Source organism: Solanum pennellii, chromosome 10, assembly GCF_001406875.1.
Source record: "Solanum pennellii chromosome 10, SPENNV200".
Classification (NCBI taxonomy): domain Eukaryota; kingdom Viridiplantae; phylum Streptophyta; class Magnoliopsida; order Solanales; family Solanaceae; genus Solanum; species Solanum pennellii.
In genome coordinates this window covers 28,674,173-28,696,591 of record NC_028646.1, presented here as the reverse complement: position 1 = coordinate 28,696,591, position 22,419 = coordinate 28,674,173, and the positions used below count along the sequence as shown (strand labels likewise).

The following is a 22,419-nucleotide window of genomic DNA, read 5'->3' as shown; positions in this document are numbered from 1 at the left end:
GTCCATGCTTAGTTCCTCAATCTAAATACCTGAAAATCAAGAATTTATATCAATTAATGGCTAAAAATATGTATTCAAGGACACTAAATCTATTAATATAAAGTCCTAAATAAGTCTAAAATGTGGATTCATTAGTCCCATTTGAACAGTCTCTCAAACATAGCAGATGATACAGGCCTTTGATGAGACACAATTTCTAGACCATTAGTTTGACTCTCAAGGGTTAGCTTCACAATTGACTGGGCTTCATAATTCTTAGAGTCTCTGTCGGATAAAACTATAGTTGGAGAGCAAGGCAAAATTTCCTCAAGATTGAGGGTTGTGGATGCCAACACTTCAGTATGGGACGTGAGAGATTCAACAGTCTCACCAACCCCACATACAGGCGTAGACGGAGATCTTTCAAGGGGAGGAATTGAGAAATTGAATGAATTTGAATTTTCAATCTTTTGGGAGAGAGGAGGTTGTGAAGAAGCCGAAGACATTTTCTCAAGAAAAGAAAAATATGAGTGGATGAATAGTGAGAGAATTCAGAGGAAGTTTGAAGAAATTGGATACTCAAATTCTCTCAAAGGGTTACATTTAAAACGGTATTGCGTCCCTGAAACATAGTGAGACTTGGTTTTTAAAGTAAAAGGACGTTTGCAACTGACATAATAAATAGGAAGATGACACCTGGCAATGACCGTTGATAGAAAATTGTGTAGCAGAAGAGAAACTAACCTTCTGAGACCATGTTCCTCTCTATGTACTGCCCTGTCTGTTATGGTTAGATCTTCCCTTTAGCCAATATGCCATGAGTTTATACCTATAGTAAGGTACACGATGAGAGTTCACCAACTTTAAGCAATAAAACAAGCACAGATACCTGTCATTCCTAGCATAGTCAAAAGAGAGGTTTGATGTCAACTTCAATCTATTCTTGATGAAGTTTTCCTTACTCAATGGATTGGTAAAGATGTCAGCCACTTGGTATTCTGTCTTGTATTATCTCATTACTACATTGTTCTTCTTAACATTATCCCTTCGAAAGTGATGCCTCACATCAATATGTTTAGTCATCTCATGTTGAACAGGATTCTTGTCCATGTTCACTGCACTTGTATTTTCACATATGAGAGGAGTAGTGTTTATGAGAACACCAAAATATTCAATTTATTTCTTGATCCACAAGAGTTGAGCAAAACATCATGAAACAACCATGTATTCCGCTTCTACACTTGATAAAGCCACTAATTTTGCTTCTTAGTGCCCATGAAATCAGTGATAACCCTAAGAAGTGCACCATGCCTGAGGTGCTTTTTCGATCAACAATGAAACTTACATAATCAACATCAGCATATCCAATTAAATCAAACAAACTACCAAAAGCATAGAATAAGATCAGGTCATGTGTTCCCTTTTATATATCTCAGTATTTGCTTGGTTGCTTTTAAGTGTGATTCCTTTGGAGTTGCTTGGCACTTGGCACACATCCCTACGTTGAAGACTATGTTTGGCCTAATCGCTATGATTACCATATACATGTTATGATCGACATCAATCTCTTCTTCATCCATATCAAGTTTGATGCTTGTGGTCATAAAGTGTCAAGAACTTTTGCCTCGAGCATGCTGAATTTCTTGAGCAATTCATTTATGTACTTCTTTTGTCATCATGATGTACCTTGAGGGACTATTTGATTTGCAGCCCCAAGAAGAATGTAAGCTCACCCATCATGCTCATTTAAAATTCACTACTCATCAAGGCTGCAAATTCTTTGCATAGTGAATCAGAAGTAGCCCCAAAAATAATATTATCTACAGATACCTGCACAATCAACAACTCCTTACTTCTGGACTTTATGGATAAGGTATTATCAATTTTACCTCTCATAAAACCATTTGCCAAAAGGAATTTTGGCAGATGCTCATGCTTTAGACCATATCCAATTTTAGTACACAACTTGGAAAATTAACATCTTCAAAGCCTGGAAGTTGCTTAACATACACCTACTCCTTCGGATACCCATTCAAGAAGGCACTTTTAACATCCATTTGAAACAGCTTGAACTCCATGTAGGCATCAAAGGCTATTAAAATTCTAATGGCTTCAATTTTGGCTATCGGTGCAAAGATATCATCATAGTCAATCCCTTCCTCTTGATTATACCCTTGTACCACTAATCTTGACATATTTATTGTGATGGTTCCATGATCATAAAGCTTGTTTCTGAAAACCATATGGTCCCAATAATGGTTATGTTGAGAGGTCTAGAGACAAGGTGCCACACTTTGCTTTCTTCCAACTGATGAAACTATTTCTGCATTGATGTTACCCAGTCAGTATCTCTAGGGCCAACTTGATGTTCCTGGGTATAAAGGAAGATATGAAAGATGAATACACAGCTAGATTTCTTGTTTTGGATAAAATTTGTATTCCAGGGTCAAGTGGAGACACAAGATTGTACAGAGGATGACAAGATAGATTTCCACCCGGACTTTCTTGTTATATCCTCCTCAAGGTCAGAACCAGATTTATCTTTTTCAAGATTTGTGTTTAGAGAGTCTCCCTCCTAAGTTGCACCAGAGGGACCAGGTTCCTCTATAGGTTCTACACTGTCTTCTTCATTTGAAATTTGTTCGGCCGTGGGATTTTGGATTGTCTTATCTTGTTTCCCCTCCATCAGTTCCTCATATTCAATTTCTTCACTCTATTAGGCCTTGCTGAGATCATCAGCTTCATCAGAAACCACATGTACACTTTTTTCAACACACTGAGTTCTTTTATTGATAACTTTGTGTGCCTTTTTGGTTGAGGAATAGCCAACAAACACGTCTTCATCACTCCTAGCATAAAACTTTTTGAAACCATCCTTTCCATTACTTAATACAAAACACTTGCAACCAAAGACCTTTAAGTGACTTAGAAATGGTTTTATTTCATTCAACAGCTCATACAGGGTCTTTTTAATCAATGACTTGATAAGGTATCGGTTTGTAACAGAGCATGTTGTGTTGACTATTACATCTCAAAGGTTCATTGTGAGTCCTGAGTCAATCAGCATGGTTCTAGCAATATTCACCAAGGTTTTGTTCTTTCATTCCACAACCCCATTTTGCTGAGGAGTTCTGGGAGCAGAGAAATTGTGATGAATCCCATTGTAGTACAGAAGCCTTCGACTTGGGCATTTTCGAACTCTATACCATGATCTGATCTACTATTTGTGATTTTGCAGTTTATTTTCAGCTGGATTGCCTTGGCAAAAGTGATCAGCACGTCAAATGTTTTATCCTTGGTCCTCAAGAACATGTTCCAGGTGAATCTCGAGAAGTCATCAACAATCACTAGAATGTACCTCTTACCTGCTCTGCTCTGGATTCTAATTGGTCCACACAGATCCATGTGGAGAAGTTATAGTGGTCTGGTTGTGATAATACATCTCTTTGACTTAAAAGATGATCTTATTTGCTTCCCTTTTACACATTAATCATAGACCTTGTTGTCAGAAAACTTCTGCTTAGGCAGTCCATAACCAGGTCCCCTACAACAAGCTTATTCAGCAAGAATGAGCTCACATGCCCTGTTGTCTATGTCATAGATTTGCATTGTCAGTCTGAGAACTTAGACATGTAGAACTATCCCCTTCTATTGAGTCAAGATCTACAACATACATATTTTTTTATTCTTTTGGCAGTCATAACAACTTTTTTAGTTACACAATTAGTAACTATGCACCAGACAAAAATTTAACTTTATTTCCCTTGTTGCAGATTTGAGATACACTTAGAAAATTATATTTCAAATCATTACCATAGTGAACATTGTCTATGGTATACTCTGGTGTTCTTCCAAAGATCCGAATTCGATGAATGAATCCCTTTTTCCCATCACCAAACGACACACCACCAATCTGATGTGTTTCCAAATAGAGGAAATTTTGAGTGTCTCCAATCATATGCTTCGAGCATCCACTATCCATGTACCAAGATTGACTTCTTCCTCTCTTTAGCATAAGAATCAATTATTAGACTTAAGAACCTGTTGGAGATGGAGTTCCCACAAATTGTCAAAAGGTTTAATGAGAAACCTTCCCGTCCATGAGAGCAAGGTATTCTTGCTAAAGTAGCTAGTATCTGGGAACAAGTACCTTTTTATTTTCTACATTTCCTTTTCTTGACTTTAGGAATTTCTCCTAACTTTCTTTTAATTTTTTTAGAGACTCAGAAGTTTTCTTCAGACGACCATTTCTTCCACAATGGGTACACAGAAGTTTGTCAGACATATTTATTATGAGGATTGTAAGGAGGTTAAATTTGTCGACAACCTAAACCCTTTTTGTTGTTGAACTTTTGATTGCCTAAGTTTGACAGAATCTTAGACGAATCAGCCCATTCTAGGGAATGGTTTAGCTCTTATTTGATATGACTTAAGTCTTTGGTTACTTTCACCCTTTCTTCTAATTCAACCTCAAGTTATTGAGTTTCTGTTTCCCACCCTCAGAGGTTCTAGGTTCCTCGTTGGGCTGCAAACTCTTTAATGTCTAGAAAACTTATCCTGAAACTCATTTCAGACATTTTAGAGTTCAGAGTTGCATTTTCATCCTCACAAAGAGTCAATTTTCATTTAACTTCATATTATCACTAGTTAATTCATCTACTGAATCAATTAGTACAACAACATGTTTTATCAATCTCTTAATAGCCAAGGTCATTTTTGAGATCAAAAAGGGTTACATCATCCTGGTTCCATTCGTTGTCTGAGTTTGACATCAGTGAGAATATGGAGTTGAACACAGTTTCATCATCTTTGACAGCCATCATCGAGACATCTTCATGTCCATCGTCATCTTCCTCAGATTCACTGGAGTCGTTTCACTAGACTGCAAAGGCTTTCTTCATGACTTGATCATGAGCCTTTCTTTTAGCATAGTCTGGGACTTGGTCCCTTTTTCGAGGTTTGAAATCTTGAGTTTCCTGCTTCTGCTTTGACAGTCCCTCATGAAATGTCTAGGTTTCCCACATTTGTGGCGGAGATCATTTGCATTTGCTACTCTGTCAGTAGACCCTTTCCTTTGAAACCCTCTATGCTTTTTCACTATCATCTAGAACCTTATGGTTAAGTATGCCATCGCATCCTCCTCTTTTGACCCATAATTCAGATACATCTTCAACACTACTTATTTCTCCTTTGTCCCTTCCTTCACAATTGACCCCTGTTGCCTATTCAGGTCGCAGGTTTGAAGGTTTTCAATGAGATCATCCATGGTGAGTACCTTCCAGATCTCTTGCTTTAGAGATATCATTCACTTTGCTCTCCCATGACTTGGGAAGCACTTGAGAATTTTCTGAACTTGTTTGCTTGGGTGGATGGGCACACAAAGACATATCAGTTCATTAGTAATAGAAGTGAACCTTGTTTGCATCTCGTGAATGGTTTCACCTTTCTCCATACTGAAATTCTCATATTGAGTCGTTAGCATATATACCTTTGACTCCTACTTAGGTGTTCCTTCATTTTTTGGGACAATCTCATTTTTCTTTAGTAGTCTCACAGGTAAGGATCCTGTTGTACTCATCTGGACGATTCCCACATACTAGCAGCTTCCTTTCTTTATAGTTTTTCTCTATTATTTTCCTGTCAGTTTCATTGTATTCCCTTCTGGTTATGGTAATCACTTTGGTGAGGTCTCTGTCAACTACATCTTTGGTGGGGATGTATGGTCCGTGAAGAATCACATCCCACAACTTAGTATCTTCAGCATTGATGTAGTAAATGACATAAATAGCCCCTTAACTATAAGAGTAGGTCTAAAATTGTCACTTAATTATATGTTTAACGAATTTATTCCTTTAACTATTCAAAAACTTATCAACTTTGATCTCTTAACTATACACTAAACGGTTTTAGTCCCTTAACAATAGAATTATCGAATTTAATCCTTTAAGTATTCAAAACTTATCAGACTTGGTCTTTGTCCATTTTTAATAAAAATAGCTTAGATTTATATTAACGGAAGTTATGCCTCAAGAAATTAAATCTTTTAGTATTTTTTTCTGTTGTTTCTCTCTCTGCTACTTCTTCTTCAACCTTATGCGAAGAACCTTAACTTCAACAATTTTAAAATAAAATTCACGAGGAAAGAAAATATAAGTCATAATTTTATTCAACAGAGGATAAATGAATCATATTATTTTTACTAAAGACTTAAATATGCTAAACTTTATTATAAAAATAAAAAAATTATTACCCATTAAATTCATAGTTTGTACTCCAACGACTTCATTAGACGAAATTTATTTAATTTTTCAGAAATTATAATTTATCAAAAGGTATTTGCAATTTTTTAAAAAAACTATTCATGGTATTTTACCTAAAGAAATTGGAGTAAATTAAATAAAATTCGCACTAATTAACATATTCAAGTGTGAATTTAAGCCAGTAACAAGATTATATGCTTAATTTTATAGTCCACATTGAATAAAATAGGATTTATATCTTCTTTCTTTATTAATTTTATTTTGAATCATTGACTTTATTGTTCTTTTCATACGAGTAGTTTGAAGAAAAAAAGGCTGGGATAGAGAAACAACTTAAAAATATATGTTGAAGATTTTATTTCAAGAAGATTTTCATTAATATAAACATAAGTTATTTGTCTTAAAAATGGATAAAGACCAAACCTAAAAAGCTTTTAAATATTTAAAGGACTAAAATCGGTAAGTATTTTTAAGGGACTAAAATCAGTAAGTATATAGTTAAGGGACCAAATTTGATAAATTTTTGAATAGTTAAAGGACTAAATATGTTAAGTGTATTGTTAAGGGACCATTTTAGACCTACTCTTATAGTAAGGGACTATGTATGTCATTTTCTCTAGTCATGCATGTGTGTTTTCCACCATCCATAAAATTATCCGTTGAATCAATGTGGTCTAGTGGTGGAATGACCTTCTTCAAGGTTGCTGGGGCAGCCATCCTTCATGATCTTTTTCTTTTCTTGGTGTTAACGAAATAGAAAAGTCAAGCTCTGATACCACTTGTTGGAATGTATGCGTCTATTAACTACAATAGGACCAGGTCCTTTACACAGTATTGATGTAAAAAATTAAATGCAAAAAGTAATTCAGAGACACATCACTTTTACTTGGAAACCTTTTTGCTCAAGGGAGTAAAACCACGATTTGCCTCACAAGATTTTTCAAACTATTTTCACTATTCTTCTCAAGCAAGCAAAACACAGTTTACACCACAATTAATGAGATTCACCTCCTAATCTCGCACTAAGAAATAACTCCTATTACTTAAACGGGCCAAAGAAATGCTTGTATTGCTCACAATAATAATTCTCTCGATTAATATAGACTATTCTAGTAAGATACAAGTTTACTCTTAACTGTGCGTTTACAATGACACAAGTTTTGAAACATTTCTATCAAAGTGAAACGAATCCTACATTTTAAGCACAAATAAAAGAAATCAAAATAACAACAGTTCAGAAAGAAAATCGTCAGTCTATGAGGTCCCTTGCTGTTTAGTTAAAGCTTGAATTTTCTCTCTTTTGAATGGATGAGTTAATTTATTGTTTGTGAGTTGAATATATCAATCATAAAGAAGTATTAACCGTTGGACAAACAACCTTGTCCATTTTGAATGGTGTGGTAGACTGACGACCTCACCAACCTCTTATGCGACAGCTTTCCAGCTGTATAGCACATAGACCTGGAAGAGCACACTCTTAGAGGATCGGGTTCTTGCATTTGTGAGGAGATCATCAAAACATCTTGGAACAGTTTAACTTATCAATTATTCTTGAATGTGCTTAATTGTTGCTTTAGTGAATGTTAATGGAGTTACAATTGGATTAAGTTGAATGTTATCATCTTTTTTTATTTAGTGTTGCTACAACCTAACCACTACTTATCGTTTTTTAGCAGCAAATCAATGTCTAACTGATGAATTTGTTGGTTTTTTAAAATAAAAATTACAAAATTATGAAAAAAACTGACGAAAAATTGACTTAAGTCATTAATGAGTTAATAGTTACACCCCTAATAGGTAGTAACACTAACTCCTTGGATATAAAAAATATTGCGTAATTATAAATAGTAACACGTGGGCATATATATTCTTTTAAAATACACTATTAAATAGTTCAGGGGGGTAAAAGGTCATCTATAAAGTTTGGTATCGTAACAACAATTTCAGTCAAAGTTGGAGTATTTTTCAGAGTTTTTTCCCTATTTCTTTAGTCATACCAAAATACAATTATCTAAGGTGTCTCTTAAGAAAATAACACAAAATATGATATGACTAATGACTCTAAAATATCCCAACAAAATAATAATAATAATGAAATCGCGTAAAAGAAATATTGCAAATTAACAAGTCATAATGAAAATGATCATGATTTAAAAGTACTAAATCATGCTAAATAAGTTTAATATGTATTAGTTACATGACTAAATATAAAGGAAATTAAAATTAGATTATATATTTTGAATTGTCTAAACCAATGTAAAACCAAAGAACAAATATTCAATATTATTGTCATTCTTAGTATTTAATTGATTTTCTTTTTGCATTAGTATTAATTTAATTTTTTATTTAAGCTTTCTTATAATTATCAACATGTGTGGACTATGATATTTATTGAACCATTCAGAACTCTATGTTTCAAACTTAAAATAATATACTAAAAGATAAAAACTATGAAAAAAGTGTAAGAAATATTTTAAAATCATATCAAAGTAAATATTTTTATGTATAAAATATAATTTTTAAATTATATATATAATATCGGGTTGGTTTGGTCTCGGGTTGTTTCTTTTTAGTTAAAATCAAACCAACCCAAATATAATCCGAATTTTTTTTCAATACCAAATCAAGTCAAACCAACCACTAGTCGAGTTTTATCGGTTTGACTCGGTTTACGATTTGATCAGTTTTCGATTCGGTTTTGTACATCCCATCCCTACTACCTATTAATCAAATCCACAAATAAAATTATCTTTATTATTTCAAGTAAAGTATAAATAGATAAATAGAAATATTAACTTAATTGTGTTCAGTGATCATAATATAACACAAAATATAACAATATCATTTTGGCTACAGCCTACATAGTGATTACCTAGAAATTTTAGGGAATTTTTATTTTATGTAGTACATAGTTTTGTATTTGAATATTAATATTCAAAACATCAAGTAGATTTTGAGTTTGGACTCTTGTTATTTTTAATACTCTATGTTTTTATTGATTTTTATTTGGCCTACGAGCCGATCCAACTCATATTTCTTAAGCCCCACAAATCAGCAGGCCTATTCAGACCGGGCTAAAACAACTATTTTCTTAAATGAGTTTTAAAAATCATAGCTCAACTCTATTAGATCACGAATTAGACCATCCAACGATTCTAGCCCATATTAACAGCGGTACAAGCAAGTGAGAAGGATAGTTGTGGACTATGGTCTGTGATAATGTTTTGTTGCTTAATTATTTCAATTTCAATTGTTGTTGACTTGATATAGTACATCCAATTGACGCATAAATATAAATTTTTGAAATATACGAGCGAATGGTGATTTTTAAATGTCTTTATTATTTGACCTATTTATTTAAATGGTGGAAATGTAATTTGATTTGTATTTTTTTTATATCATATTGCATTATTCATACTTTTTTCAACACTTGTTTAATACATCATATTTTATTATAAGCATGAAGCTCAAAACTTAAAAGTTGGATTATTAAAATGCCCTTCACTTATTTATTAAATTAGAAAATGTCATTTACAAAATTTGAAAATTAAATAAATAATGATAGCAAAACAGTTTTTTTTTTTATCTTTGATTATTGATCCTTTGAGTTTCTGCAGTTAAACTCATTCCAACCGAACTTAATGCTTTACACTAAATTCAATATTTAAGATTGAAGATAGATAGTCATAATCTCCTTGATTACAATTCAAAAACGTTTCATGTCATATTTTTCTTAGTTATTGTTGATCAATGTTTATATAATTTTCTCCACCTTTTCATATTCTTTACATTACAAAACTCTATATAGGTATACAATAAGTTTTCTTTCTCTCATTTTCCATTCATTCTCATTCTGCTAGAGATTCTTTTTTTCCAGGTATATCTATCCTTTTTATATATGTATGTGTGGTTTAAGCCTCAATCTTAGTATGTTTAGTGATATAGCGTTTGATATGAAAACGGAATGATTATTTTTAAATTCGAACTATTTATCCCAATTTTTTAAATTAATCTTTTGGTTCATATAATTAATTTTCATCTTATGGAAACAAAGATCAAAAGATATTCGAAAATGAAAATATGTTCGTCAATTTTTTTTATTTTCATTTAAAAAATACTATTGTATATTTTTTTTAAAAAAGAATGTAATTCATATAAGCACAAAAGAAAAAGATTCTTATATTTGTGATTTCAGCAATAACTAGAATTGCATTTATTTCTTCTTCATATCTTTGCTATTTTCGTCAAAGACTTTTATATCTGTTTATTATTTTTTTCGAGTAGAAATTCATTGTAAACTACTTCAATAAATAAGTTGTTTGATCTGGAAAAATAATTAGCTATTCATAGACATATTCATACCATTAGAGATTAAATCATAACTAAAATTGTTAATTTCTGCATTTCTTATTATATAATTGAACTTTATAAAGAAATATTTAAAATAAATTAAAATATTATAAAGATATTTAACTATTTAAATTAAATATTAAATTATATTATTTTAATCAAAATGTTAATGACTTTTCCACTTCTTTAGAATAATTTTCAATTAAAATATCTAATTTAATTTATTTTCTTGAAATTATTTAAAATATTATTTTTTTGTTTAATATTTATTTCGGGATTCAATAAATTTTGATTATCAAAGTTGAATTACTTTTTTGCCTTTTAATTAATAAAAATATTTAATAAATAAAAATAATATTTTGAATTATCACTCAAATTACAACAACCTATATTCAATGTTTTGGAATTGCTAGCTTTTCATCTTCCTAAAATTGTCCTATATTCAATATTTTGATTTTGTTTCAACTTCCTGAAATTATGAAACATTAATGTGAAGTTCATGAATCTGTCAAGCCCTTAGTATAGTTTATCTTTTACTATATAATTATATATGCATATATCCCATTAATTTAAATTTGTTATTTCTTTTAATTTTCATCCGTTGGAAAACTTTTCATGTACTCTATTAAGTTTTATCACATAACATTTTTAAAAAATATATAGGATGCAGTTCCAATTGATTTGCACAGTAATTTTGATAAGTGTATTACTATTCAAATTATATCATACAATTGAAAACTTGAGATTCTTATAGCCGATTGCATATTTGAGGCAACAATGTCAAAGAACCATTTCGTGGTAGTTTACCTATCAGGTGATGTTGATTAATTAGTTAAAATTGTTGTGTCTTTATTTTGTTATTTTTTAATTTATCTTACACTTTAATATATGTAAGTGCATGTATTACTATAGAAAAAAAATGTTATATATGACATTATATACTTGAGGTTTAATAAAAAATTTGAAGTAATTAGTTTAATGTGGTGTTGCAATGCATGAAAAATACTTATTTTAATAGTTTGTCATGTTACATTCGATATATATATACTATTTTACTAATTATTTATGTTAAATTCAAAAAAGAAATGACTCAGAAGTTTAAATCAGACAAAAAGTAATCTTCCTTTTAAATTCATATAAGTCATATTATTTTCTTTAAAAAAATTACTTAACGTGAAATATACGTGCGTTGCACGTATTCGAGAACTAGTAATTTGATACATATCATGCATGGAGCTTAGAGCGTGCAGCCTTCCTCTCAATTTGTATTTTCATGGACAGGTCACAAGTTATAGAAGGTAAATTCGTCATTGTGTCGCGTAATAAATATGCTGAGTTGAACAATTGTATAACCAATGGTACCAAGTGAATGCAGAGTCGCACCAAAGTCTAGGTAAGTCAACAACGTTGGTGCATCCCTGCCACCATAGTGAAGCCTACGAGAGCAAACAAAAAATTAAGGGGGTTTGTTTGTATTGCAGATAACCAGTATACAGGGACTTGTGAAAAGTGAAAACCTTTTTGAGCATCTTTTATCAATTAGAGATGGAAGATGGAAATCTGAGTTCCTGCACAATGTATAATTATCCATCCAAATCATGGTTCTAACTTGCCCACCAACGAGAAAACTAACCTGCGTCTCATTCCTTTGCAGCAAAATAATTTATAAAAATGGAAGGATTACTACTTTGGAGCGTCCAAAATTGCTAAATGACAATCTTAAAAGCTAGCCTTGAATGCCTCAAACTATCTAATCTTTCTAATTACAAGTACAAAAGAAAAGAAAAAATCTCTTACAGCCCAAAGGAAAACTTTCAGGCTCCGATGATTCCTGGCAGAGGCGCCTACCATCAGTTGACTGAATAACCCCATGAAGATACTTGATACTCTTCTTGACCTCATAGCCACTGACCACGTAAATAAGGACATTGAACTCTCTCCTTCCAAAGAAAATCAGTCACATTTGATGTTTCTATAAATCCTCCTCACAAATAGGTTAGAGCCCAAAAATCCAACAGCTCCTGAACATAGATGACATTATGATGTAGTTGATTAGAACAGCATAAAACAAAATAAAATTGCTGCACTAGTTCCTCACAAGCAACATAAAGAAAGAAATTTATTAATAGATGCATCCTTGTCCAGAGCGATAAGACAGATATAACAGTTGACGTAAATCATCACTAACGTCTAGTCAAACACAATATCACATGAACGGTCTTTAAAACTGGAACTGATATACTCACCGCAGAGAATCCCTAAGCCAAGACAAAACATCAGTGTATAGCCAAAGTAGAAGCTGGTCTGAAAGAACCCTGACATCTTAGTCTTCACATAATAATAATATACAGAGTACAGGTATACATAGACAGCGGTAGAGGCAGCTGAGGAAAACGAAGTCCACTGCCAATGATAATTTTCAGCATTTAGTAGGAAATATGTTCCCACAATAGTCACGCAGACCGTAACAATAATGAGGATCAGAAACACCAGAAGCATAAATCCATACACATAGTATACCTGTAAAAGAACACAATAGAAGAGATTAGCAATGACTTCAAATTTTGCAAAAGCCCAGCAGCTCCACAGAAAACTGCATAATGCCACTACCTAATAAGAGGCATATATTCTTCTTCAATTTAAAAAGTTGACAAATGCAAATTACAACATATGATATAAAAGGAGTACGTTCAAATCCCTTAGCTGTCTGTCCTTTCCCATACTAGCCAAGGATGAAAAAAGGATGATCCTCTCCCCCTTTTCTTTGCCCTCCATACTCGGGGAGGGAAGGAATGAAATGAAGTAGGAGCATCTGATGAAGAGTTAGACAAACAAAATGTGCAAAAGCACAAAAAAAAAAAAAAAAACTATTCTGTAGGTACAATAAATAAACTGAATACACCTAAAGGAATGGAATATCTGTCTGTCCAGAAGCAATGAACTTGTCATCATCCTATGTAATTTTTTCCAGTTCTTCTCCAGAACATTTAATAAAGGGACAATTTTACCCCTCTACTTCAATATAATGGTCACATCTATCCTCCATTATACTATATGGCTAAAAAAAATTACCCCCACCATTAAGAAGGTTCTCAATATTTAACGGATTCCCCTTCCAATTACCCAATTACTCCTTATCGGTGGGGTGGCAGATGAAACACAATGAACTAGCTGAAACGAACAAGCAAACAGTCAGATCAAAGGGAGGAGGACCCCTCATTGTATTTTGAATCCATAAGTCGTTTCACATTCATATTCATTAGAAACAATTCCTAATCAATTGAAGAATTGTATTCAAGTTCTTTGTATCTACATCTGTCAACTCTTCCCCTTCAGATTGTTATACCAAGTGACTCAGTGTTTATAAACCTCGCAGAAGGTTAGACTTTACCTTGTAATTCCAGAAGGAGGTGAAGACAAAATACATCTCAATAAATATGCTTCCAAATGGCAGCAATCCTCCCATCAAGGAAACTACAGATGGTGTCACATACCACTTCTTTTCGGGAATAGGCCGAGGTATGGTCTTGACACGGCATGGATTGTTTGGAGCGCCACTCCAGTTTCTCCCAAAAACAGTACCAAGAAGAGCCAGGGGGAAGGAAATGAAGGCCCAGATGACAAAGACAACTACCATCGTACCAAAGGGAATGGCTGCTAGAGACCCATAAAATATTGCAATTGTGTTCAGAATAAAGCCAATCCCAAAGCATAAAAATGGGAAAAGTGACGCTGTAAGAATCATTGATTTAATCCAGCTTTTCCCTGCAATTAGGAACCAAACACCATGACACTTCTATGTAGACATTCAGACAGAGTAACATGGTTTAAGCAAATATATACATAGTAAACCAAATGAAATACTTTATATATCCATATAATACACACAGAGTGAACCTAATATACAAGGAAATAAAAGCTGTGCACCAGATAATGTTGGTACCAGAAATGTCTACAGTGTACACTAACAAATATGAAGGCAAAATATTCTGTTCATCTGTACTTTCTTAGTCAGATGAACAAAAAATGGCAAGCCATAAAGAAGACGTTAGGCAAAAGTAGTGGCTTGTATGCATAAATATAGATAAGCAAGAGCATATACCACCATTCCGTGAGTACATTGCACCACTAACATAGCCTGAAATGAATGATGTCAAAGCATAGCATACTATGAAAGTTGTGACAATAGCTCCTCTCCTGCAAAAAAATAATATGCACGTGACATTTAAGCTTTCCTCCCTTCCCCCACCCAAAAAAAAAAGAAAAACAATGCAGTTTAAGCTGATAATTCTGTCAACGTAGCATATACATGGAGTTCGTTAAAATAAATGGTACTAGAAAGAGTAACAACAGTCTTGGAGGTGAAGTGGGTGTCCTACCAACCACGTACTTGGCTATGTCTTTGGGGGAAAAATTCAAGTCTATGGAAATCTGGAATGGGGTGATTGAGAAGTGTGAGAAGAGGATAGAAAGGTGGCAGTCTCAGTACCTTCCACTAGGGATAAAACTGACTCTGATTAATTATGTGTTTCATTCACTTCCAACATATATGATGTCATTATTTCCTGTCCCAACACGAATCATCAATAGGTTGGATAGTGTTAGACCCCTAGTCTAACAAAGCAACGTCAGACTGGCATGGCAAGGATTTGGGCATTGGGCTTGGCATGTGTGCGGATAAATAGTGCAGCTGTGCAGCGAAGTGTTGGTGTGCAGCAAAGCGTTCAAGATGCTTGACTGTGGGCAAGGCAGCTAGGATGTGCAAAGGCAAACACAGGCATATGTCCACCTTTGAGGTGTATGTGTGAGCAGTGGCATCGGCAAGGAAAGACAGTGTATTGGCTTGACAAGGCAAGGATGCAGGACTTGACGATGGCAAGACAAAGTTGATTCAAGTGTCAGCACGAGTTGGCAGAATTGAAGGAATAAAACCAAGTGTTGGAAGCAGGCTAAATATTCTGAAGTGTTGGGCAGATGCAATTTCGGCTAAGGCAAATAGATAGCATGTGCTAGGCAAATGGGTTGATGTATTTGAATTCGGAAATGTATACATGCTGTTAGGATTTTAAAAAATAATGTCAAGTGCTCCGGCATACCCAATATATAATGTCCCCACAATTGCTAACAGAATGACTAGGAGAACAAGCAGTGCAAGTTGTGCCCCAGTACCAACAAGAGCTGAAATTAGCGCTAGATAATGAGGAGGTCGAAACACATCCCCATGAACAAGTTTCCAACCAGACTCTTCACTAACATCTCTTTCCTGAGACAATAACATTAACGTTTTAGGACATAAAGCCTATTCAAGCCTTAGTTAAACACAAGGTTCTTCAGCATCAAGTCTTTACCAGGGTTTCGAGATCATCATCTTCCCGAGCATACTTGGCATAATCATTCCTCAGTGTCCGCATCAAAATCATAGACACCAAACCAGTAAGGAAGATGACCATCATGAAGGAATTAAATATGGAGAACCAATGGATCTGCAGAGTGAATATTACAATTATAACCAATATGAAACTCAAGCACGATAATGAATTTCTCTATGCCACATTGAACACGTGAGGATTTTACAACTTTAAATTGATCTAGATCTAGTGATACAAAACAAAAAAGGTATAGTAAGTTTGCTTGAAGAAATAATGCCTCAAACTAAAATCTACCTGATGCTCAAAAAATGGGTAGTCCAAGTATACGTCAAAACGATGAGCAAAAGTGATATTGGTAGGTTCCCATTTGACAGAATATGTCATGTCCAATGTTCTTCCAGCTTCCAAAGGCTTTGGGCTCTCCTGAGAGAGATTAACATGAATGATCTGCAAGAAAGAAACCAGGCACGTCAATATGCAGACAGGATACATAGGTGAAATAAACAAAGACACCAACCTGGTCCTTGTTGTATTTAATATTAATATTCTTATGTGTGTAAAGCACATGCTTGTTATCACTGATTCTGACGGTATGTAGCTCACCAACAAAACCTAAAACACAAAAATAAAGCACAAAGCAGAACCACTTACCCATACATCAAGTAAGAAAAGGAAATTTGCAAGAGAAGGAGAGAAAGCTAGGAGAGCACATACCCCATAAAGGCAGGTCATCTGGAAAAAGACATTCGACCGGAGGCAAAAGAAGATAAAAGTCAAAACAAGCAAAATGGATAATTAGAAAGTAAAATAAACAATCCTTCTATAAGACAGTCAACAGAACAATGAAAAAGTGCTGGAAAAAAAAAGGCACAAATCAAGAAAAGCAAAGTCAACATGAATTCAACAGGGATGTTGCAAATACAAAGAGAAGAAGGAAGGAGACTTTATAATATGCCAGAAGAAGTTGCTAAAGAAATCCATCTCTTAAGACGTTAAAACCACAAACAGCTGAAGTCTCACCAATGTCACTTCATAAACAAAAGAAACATATCTCCTCAGTTGGAGAGCAAAGGTTCCATCGAAAATTAAAAACATATCACATTCTCTCCACAACAATAACTATAGGAACACAATTGAACAAACAAATTGAAAGCTGCAACTTTAAATTTTAATTAAAACTGTAGCAAAACCCAAGTCAATTTCTTAAAATCATTTTTAATTTTTCCAAGTTGCAGTTTTTAATTCCTAATCTAGATTTAATGAACAATCTTATAGTATTATAATTTCTAATTTCCTACTTCCAGTCACTAACAGGTTCATCAATAACGTTACCAAGCAATTAAGATATTATTTTTTGATCAATATTTACTAATTGGTGAAGTCCTCTCCTGTACAGAAGCCATGTGCTCGCCTTAGTACCTTGGTACCTGTACTGATGTGCCAACTACTGCTTAACCTGTCACTCACCAAGCTTCAAGCACAAGTGCATCTCAAGAATACTTTATATCATGAAATGAAGTATGCCTACTTCATGCATTGTCCTTTTTATAGAGAAACATGTCATACAAACATAGAAATTCATAGATTACATCTTGCCCTTTGAGTAAACCCTTGATCATCAAATTGTGTGACCTTGGGATAGGATATAAAGCTCTTGGAAAACTAAGCAATGTTCATATTTTGTAATGCATTTTTGGTACAATGTAAGAGCATTTTGAGACCATGCTTTAGACCAGTGTCTATGTTGAATAGGACAGTTTTCTAACATTTTATGCAAACTTGTACCATTTCCAAGCAACACCTACCTCTTTGACAAAGTAACTTGTATTTGTTTGCAGTCTACAACAAAATTTGTGATCGCTATCTTGCCTAAAAATCCCAAAACGGTTTTAAAAACCTATCTCAATTCTTTACCGACGAGAAGACAAACAAAGCTAAATTAACTTTCCAGTGCCCATCAAAAAGCTTTAGGATATAATTAATATTCTAATTTGGTAAGTAATAACAAAGTTTTAGCAGCATATATATTACACCAATCACCTATCTGTAAAACCATCTACGATCTTTCTTTATTTCGTTTCCATGAAAACCATCCATAGATTATTCTAAATGTAGATCAGCAACAATACTTAGTGCACGATGTACATATGACTGAACAAAAGATGTACTTATTGGAATATTTCACGGACTTCTACCAAAATAAATTAACAAAATACTTATGATCAGTGTTGGAATAATAGAAGTACTAACTAGAAAAAATCCAATCTTTGACAACTTTGATTGTGCAATATGTTTTATATGCCATCTCATTTCAAACTTTTATTGGAAGTTTTGTGCTATGGTGCAGACAAAACCAATATTACCAGTAGCTATATAATTTTAAAATATATCAAAAAGAACAAAATTTGCAACTTACCAATGAAGAATTCAAACCAGTAATTGTTTTCAATAGCATCCTTGAATTGCTTAACCTTCATCTCATCAAGCTCAAGTTCACAAATGCTACCCTTGTCCACATTTTCTATCAAATTAGAATAGTCCATGTTAACTCAATAACAAACATACCCAGCGTAATCCCACAAGTGGGATTTGGGAAGGGTGGTGTTTATGTTGACCTTAGCCCTACCTTCACTAATTTGTAAAGGTAGAGAGGTTATTTGATAGTCGATAGACCCTCAGCCCAGCCATGCAACTCAAATCAAACAAGAAAAAGAAAACTAGTATTTGAAATCAAAAGAGATTCACATACTTTGAAACCTTAGGTCAATCTGACTATCGATAAGCTCATTTCCACCTAAAACTTCACCAAGGCCACCCCATTTGTGAGTATTACCAGATGCATGACAGAATGGAAGGCTGTAATAGTTGTATGTTTCCTGTGGGTTATTATATGGCCCAACTTTATTCACCCAGAGGGTAACCGGATCATCTGCTTGATACTGTTGAAGAAAGCATAGGGATCAGAGAAAAGCAATTTCATATGAAAAATAGTTGGTCAAAAAAATATAAGTAGGTGTACTGATTTGTTCACTTTACTGGTGCATTCATTAATACCTAGCGAAGTTTCCAGAATATATATTTTCTTTATTGTAAGAGGTTTATTTTCTTCTTTTCTTGAGAAAGGTAACATTCTAAGAGATGTATCATCTCCCAGTATTAGCATAAAAGAACAAACCATGGAGCAAGGAAGTAGGCAAACCTGTATTGCAGAAAAACATAAGCTAAAAATACAATATAGTATAACATCTTACGAACACCCGTGCAAAGATAGACAAACTAAAGAGAGAAAAGAAATCAGAAAATTTAAAACGCATCATACTAAAATAGTCCAATTGACAGAAATAAGCAATAGAATGAAGTGTGAAAAGAACCATAATCCCTTCTGTACAATAGATTTAAGATCATATACCTTCTTTTTGATGAAGAAAAAAATCATATACTCCATAACACTGTAGAATAAAGGGCATATGTTCAAATTAGCAGGTATAATCATTAAAATAGAATCACCCAGTGAAGAATGGGACAGTGGTGTGGTAATTATCATGAGAAAAATGCACCTCCACAATATGCTGCTATCCAGCAATATTGCCATTTAGCACAAAAAATGACTTTATGTGAAATACCATTGCCAGCGAGCAGCCCTTTTCTTGCTAACTTTTTTCCTTTGCTAAGTTATTTCAAGAATCGTTTGCAGCTTTTGTATGTCTGCAAAAAGAACTTCTCTTTACTGATTATGATGTTCTTTGCACCCAAGGGTTTGGCCTAGCAATCTAGGAAGAAGGTGAAAACCATGGGCGACCAGGTTTAAATTGCAGCAGAGACAAAAAATGCTAGGTGACATTTTCCCATCTGCCTTAGTCTGTCTTAGTGTCAGATTACGTAGTACCTTTTCTACAGAGGTAGTAAGGAAACAGTGGAATAGTCAAGGTGCACGCAAGCTGCCTGAACACCATTGCTATAAAAAATTATAAAATATCGCTAAGTTTGCATGTATATAATCCTCCTATCGTTTTTATATTTATGGGAAAAAGACACTCTTTTGAATACTAGAAATGGGTTTAGGGAGTACTTTGAGAAATTGAAAGATCTTCATGAGGGAATTAATAAGAAAATTACCAGAAGAAAACACAAAGTGTATAGAATGCTCCCAGATTTTAACCAAGCTGGCCCAAACATCAAGGTTCTCAAAAAATAAATAAATAAACTTTGAGCACCGCTACAACCAACTGTATGAAGCAAACTAATCCGACTAGAAGGTTTCAACTTTTGGGATAGTGTTGTTTTCCTTCTAATAACTTGTACCTCTAAACATGCAAATTTAGTGGCATCACCTAAACTTTACTAACATTCAACGTGTCTTTATCATGTACTTACTTAGAAGGCAAAAATAACATGATAAGATCAAAATGGAGTTGACAGTGTCCCTTATTCAGAATAACCAGCAAAGTCATATAGGCCGAAAAGTTGTCGCGGACCGTTTAGGACGCATTAGATTTTGTAAAAATATCTCGTATTTTCTTCATTTCAGTGGTTGTCCACAAAATTTTAGCAGCTGATAATTATCGATCGTCGTCAAATCCCCCTATCCATCACACGATGGAGGAGACACCTTCAACCAGGACGTAAATAATATTTCCCATATGCATATACAGTAGTCCTATACAACTTGGAAAATAAAAAAAAGTAAACATCAACTCCGGTTAAGAAGTTAACCGCTAAAACCCCATTGCTTCAAATCCAAACATGTATACAAATTGCATTTTGACAACAGATCGACACTGCTTGCACAAAATCCTGCCTAAGCTACTGCATGCACACGCAATCATTCTGAACACTTATTAGAAACTTTACTTCAGTACTAGGTTGCAGTCGGTTACAGTCAGACAGAAAGATAAATTTCTCGTGAAAAATCAGCATAATGAAATTCTAAGATGTGTGAAGTTAATTAAGATGTACAGCCAACACATTATCTTTCTTTAGAAGAAAAAGGTATTTACTTTCATTCATTGTTCCCATTTAGACTTCGCTTGGAGGTATTTAAGAAATCTGTATGCCGGGATAAACCATATAGTAACATCTAACTATCTAAGTCCTAAAGAGAAGTTTTGATGAAACTAGATTTTGAATGAATATAGAAGATTTATATATCCAATTGATACCTACTCAAATCTAATCTATAATGGCTCAGAAATTATAACATGACGCACAAGTAATCAATATCCCCATAGATCTGAACAATACATGAAGAAAGTGATCGAATTTCAACCATGAAAAACAAAGAATGAAGGAGAATTAAGTTTCCGCGTTGGTATGAAGAATATGTGAAACATTATTACCTTGTGATCGGACTCGGAAGCAAGCGCAGGCGGAAAGATAATGAAGGCGGCCAGGAACAGGACAAGAGAGAGTGATGGAGCGGTCGGCAGCATCTGTATCGTCGGCGAAGATACGGATACAACGGTTCAGGTTACTCGTTCGGCCTGGTTTTATTCCCCAGAGTAAGAGAGTAGCCCCTGTTGTGGTAGAGCTGCTTCACAACTTCCTTATTCTCAACAAAAATAGAAAAGTAAAATATTGCACTACATACACCAGAAAGAAATGAAGTCCATCATAATGATTTATTCTCAACACAACAATAATTTGAATAAAGTGTTTATTTATTTTTTGAATGGGCTAAATGAGATATCATCCTTTTAAAAGTTATTACCTCTTATTCCTATTTTTAAAAAATTATAAAAATTTCTTAAATTTACTGAAGGTTGGATATATTTCAAAACGTCTTCATATATCGTGTTCTCATTTTAGATATACCGTTCAATGTTTTAATACACCGCGTCTCGTTTCGAATACATCACTCAATGTACCGATATATCACTCGACGTTCTCATACATCGCATATGTCCCAATAAATCACATATAATGATGTATCTGACTGATACATTGTGTAAAGTGATGTATCTAAAAATAAGAGAGAGTAGGAATTTTTATAAAATTTTCAAATGACAAAGTTTTTAGAAATATATGGTAAAATAAGTTGTGTATTTAGGTAAATTCTTTTTAAAATAAAGAGGATAAAAAAACTAATGAAACATTGCGTGGACAAAAAAAAATGATTTTTAGACCTCTAAATAGTGAGATGATTTTGGTGCTTGGGAGGGTTAACACATAATCCAACACTTGTAATTTTTTAAAGTGCCCTTGGTAGTGAATGATCCATAATTGCAGATCCTACTCCCCATAGCATAAAAGTGAGTACTCTAACATGAGTTATTACTAAATTTGCATGCTTACTCTACCAAGTATTAGAATGCAAGATTTAAACTTGTTTCATTGTCAAGTAACCTTGGCACATATTCCCCTTGTATAAATCAAAGTGATCCTAAATGATACATGATACATATGTTTATATGTAGGATATATAATTTGCCCATATCATGCCAACTTGCTTCAATTATATATAT

At 33.7% G+C, this 22,419-nt stretch overlaps 1 protein-coding gene across 1 annotated transcript; it reads right to left on the bottom strand.

Moving 5' to 3' along the window:
- Nucleotides 1-12,150: 12,150 nt before the first annotated feature.
- On the bottom strand, nucleotides 12,151-21,561 carry LOC107002468 (transmembrane 9 superfamily member 1). The gene is made up of 12 exons (XM_015200506.2): nucleotides 21,295-21,561; nucleotides 18,708-18,897; nucleotides 18,375-18,479; nucleotides 16,673-16,690; nucleotides 16,476-16,570; nucleotides 16,253-16,405; nucleotides 15,938-16,072; nucleotides 15,686-15,852; nucleotides 14,692-14,786; nucleotides 13,981-14,354; nucleotides 12,836-13,109; nucleotides 12,151-12,610 (listed from the first exon to the last, which is right to left on the bottom strand). Exons 1-12 carry the CDS (start codon nucleotides 21,385-21,387, stop codon nucleotides 12,543-12,545), a joined length of 1,767 nt encoding a protein of 588 aa, XP_015055992.1. The 5' UTR covers nucleotides 21,388-21,561; the 3' UTR covers nucleotides 12,151-12,542.
- Between the last annotated feature and the right edge of the window lie 858 nt (nucleotides 21,562-22,419).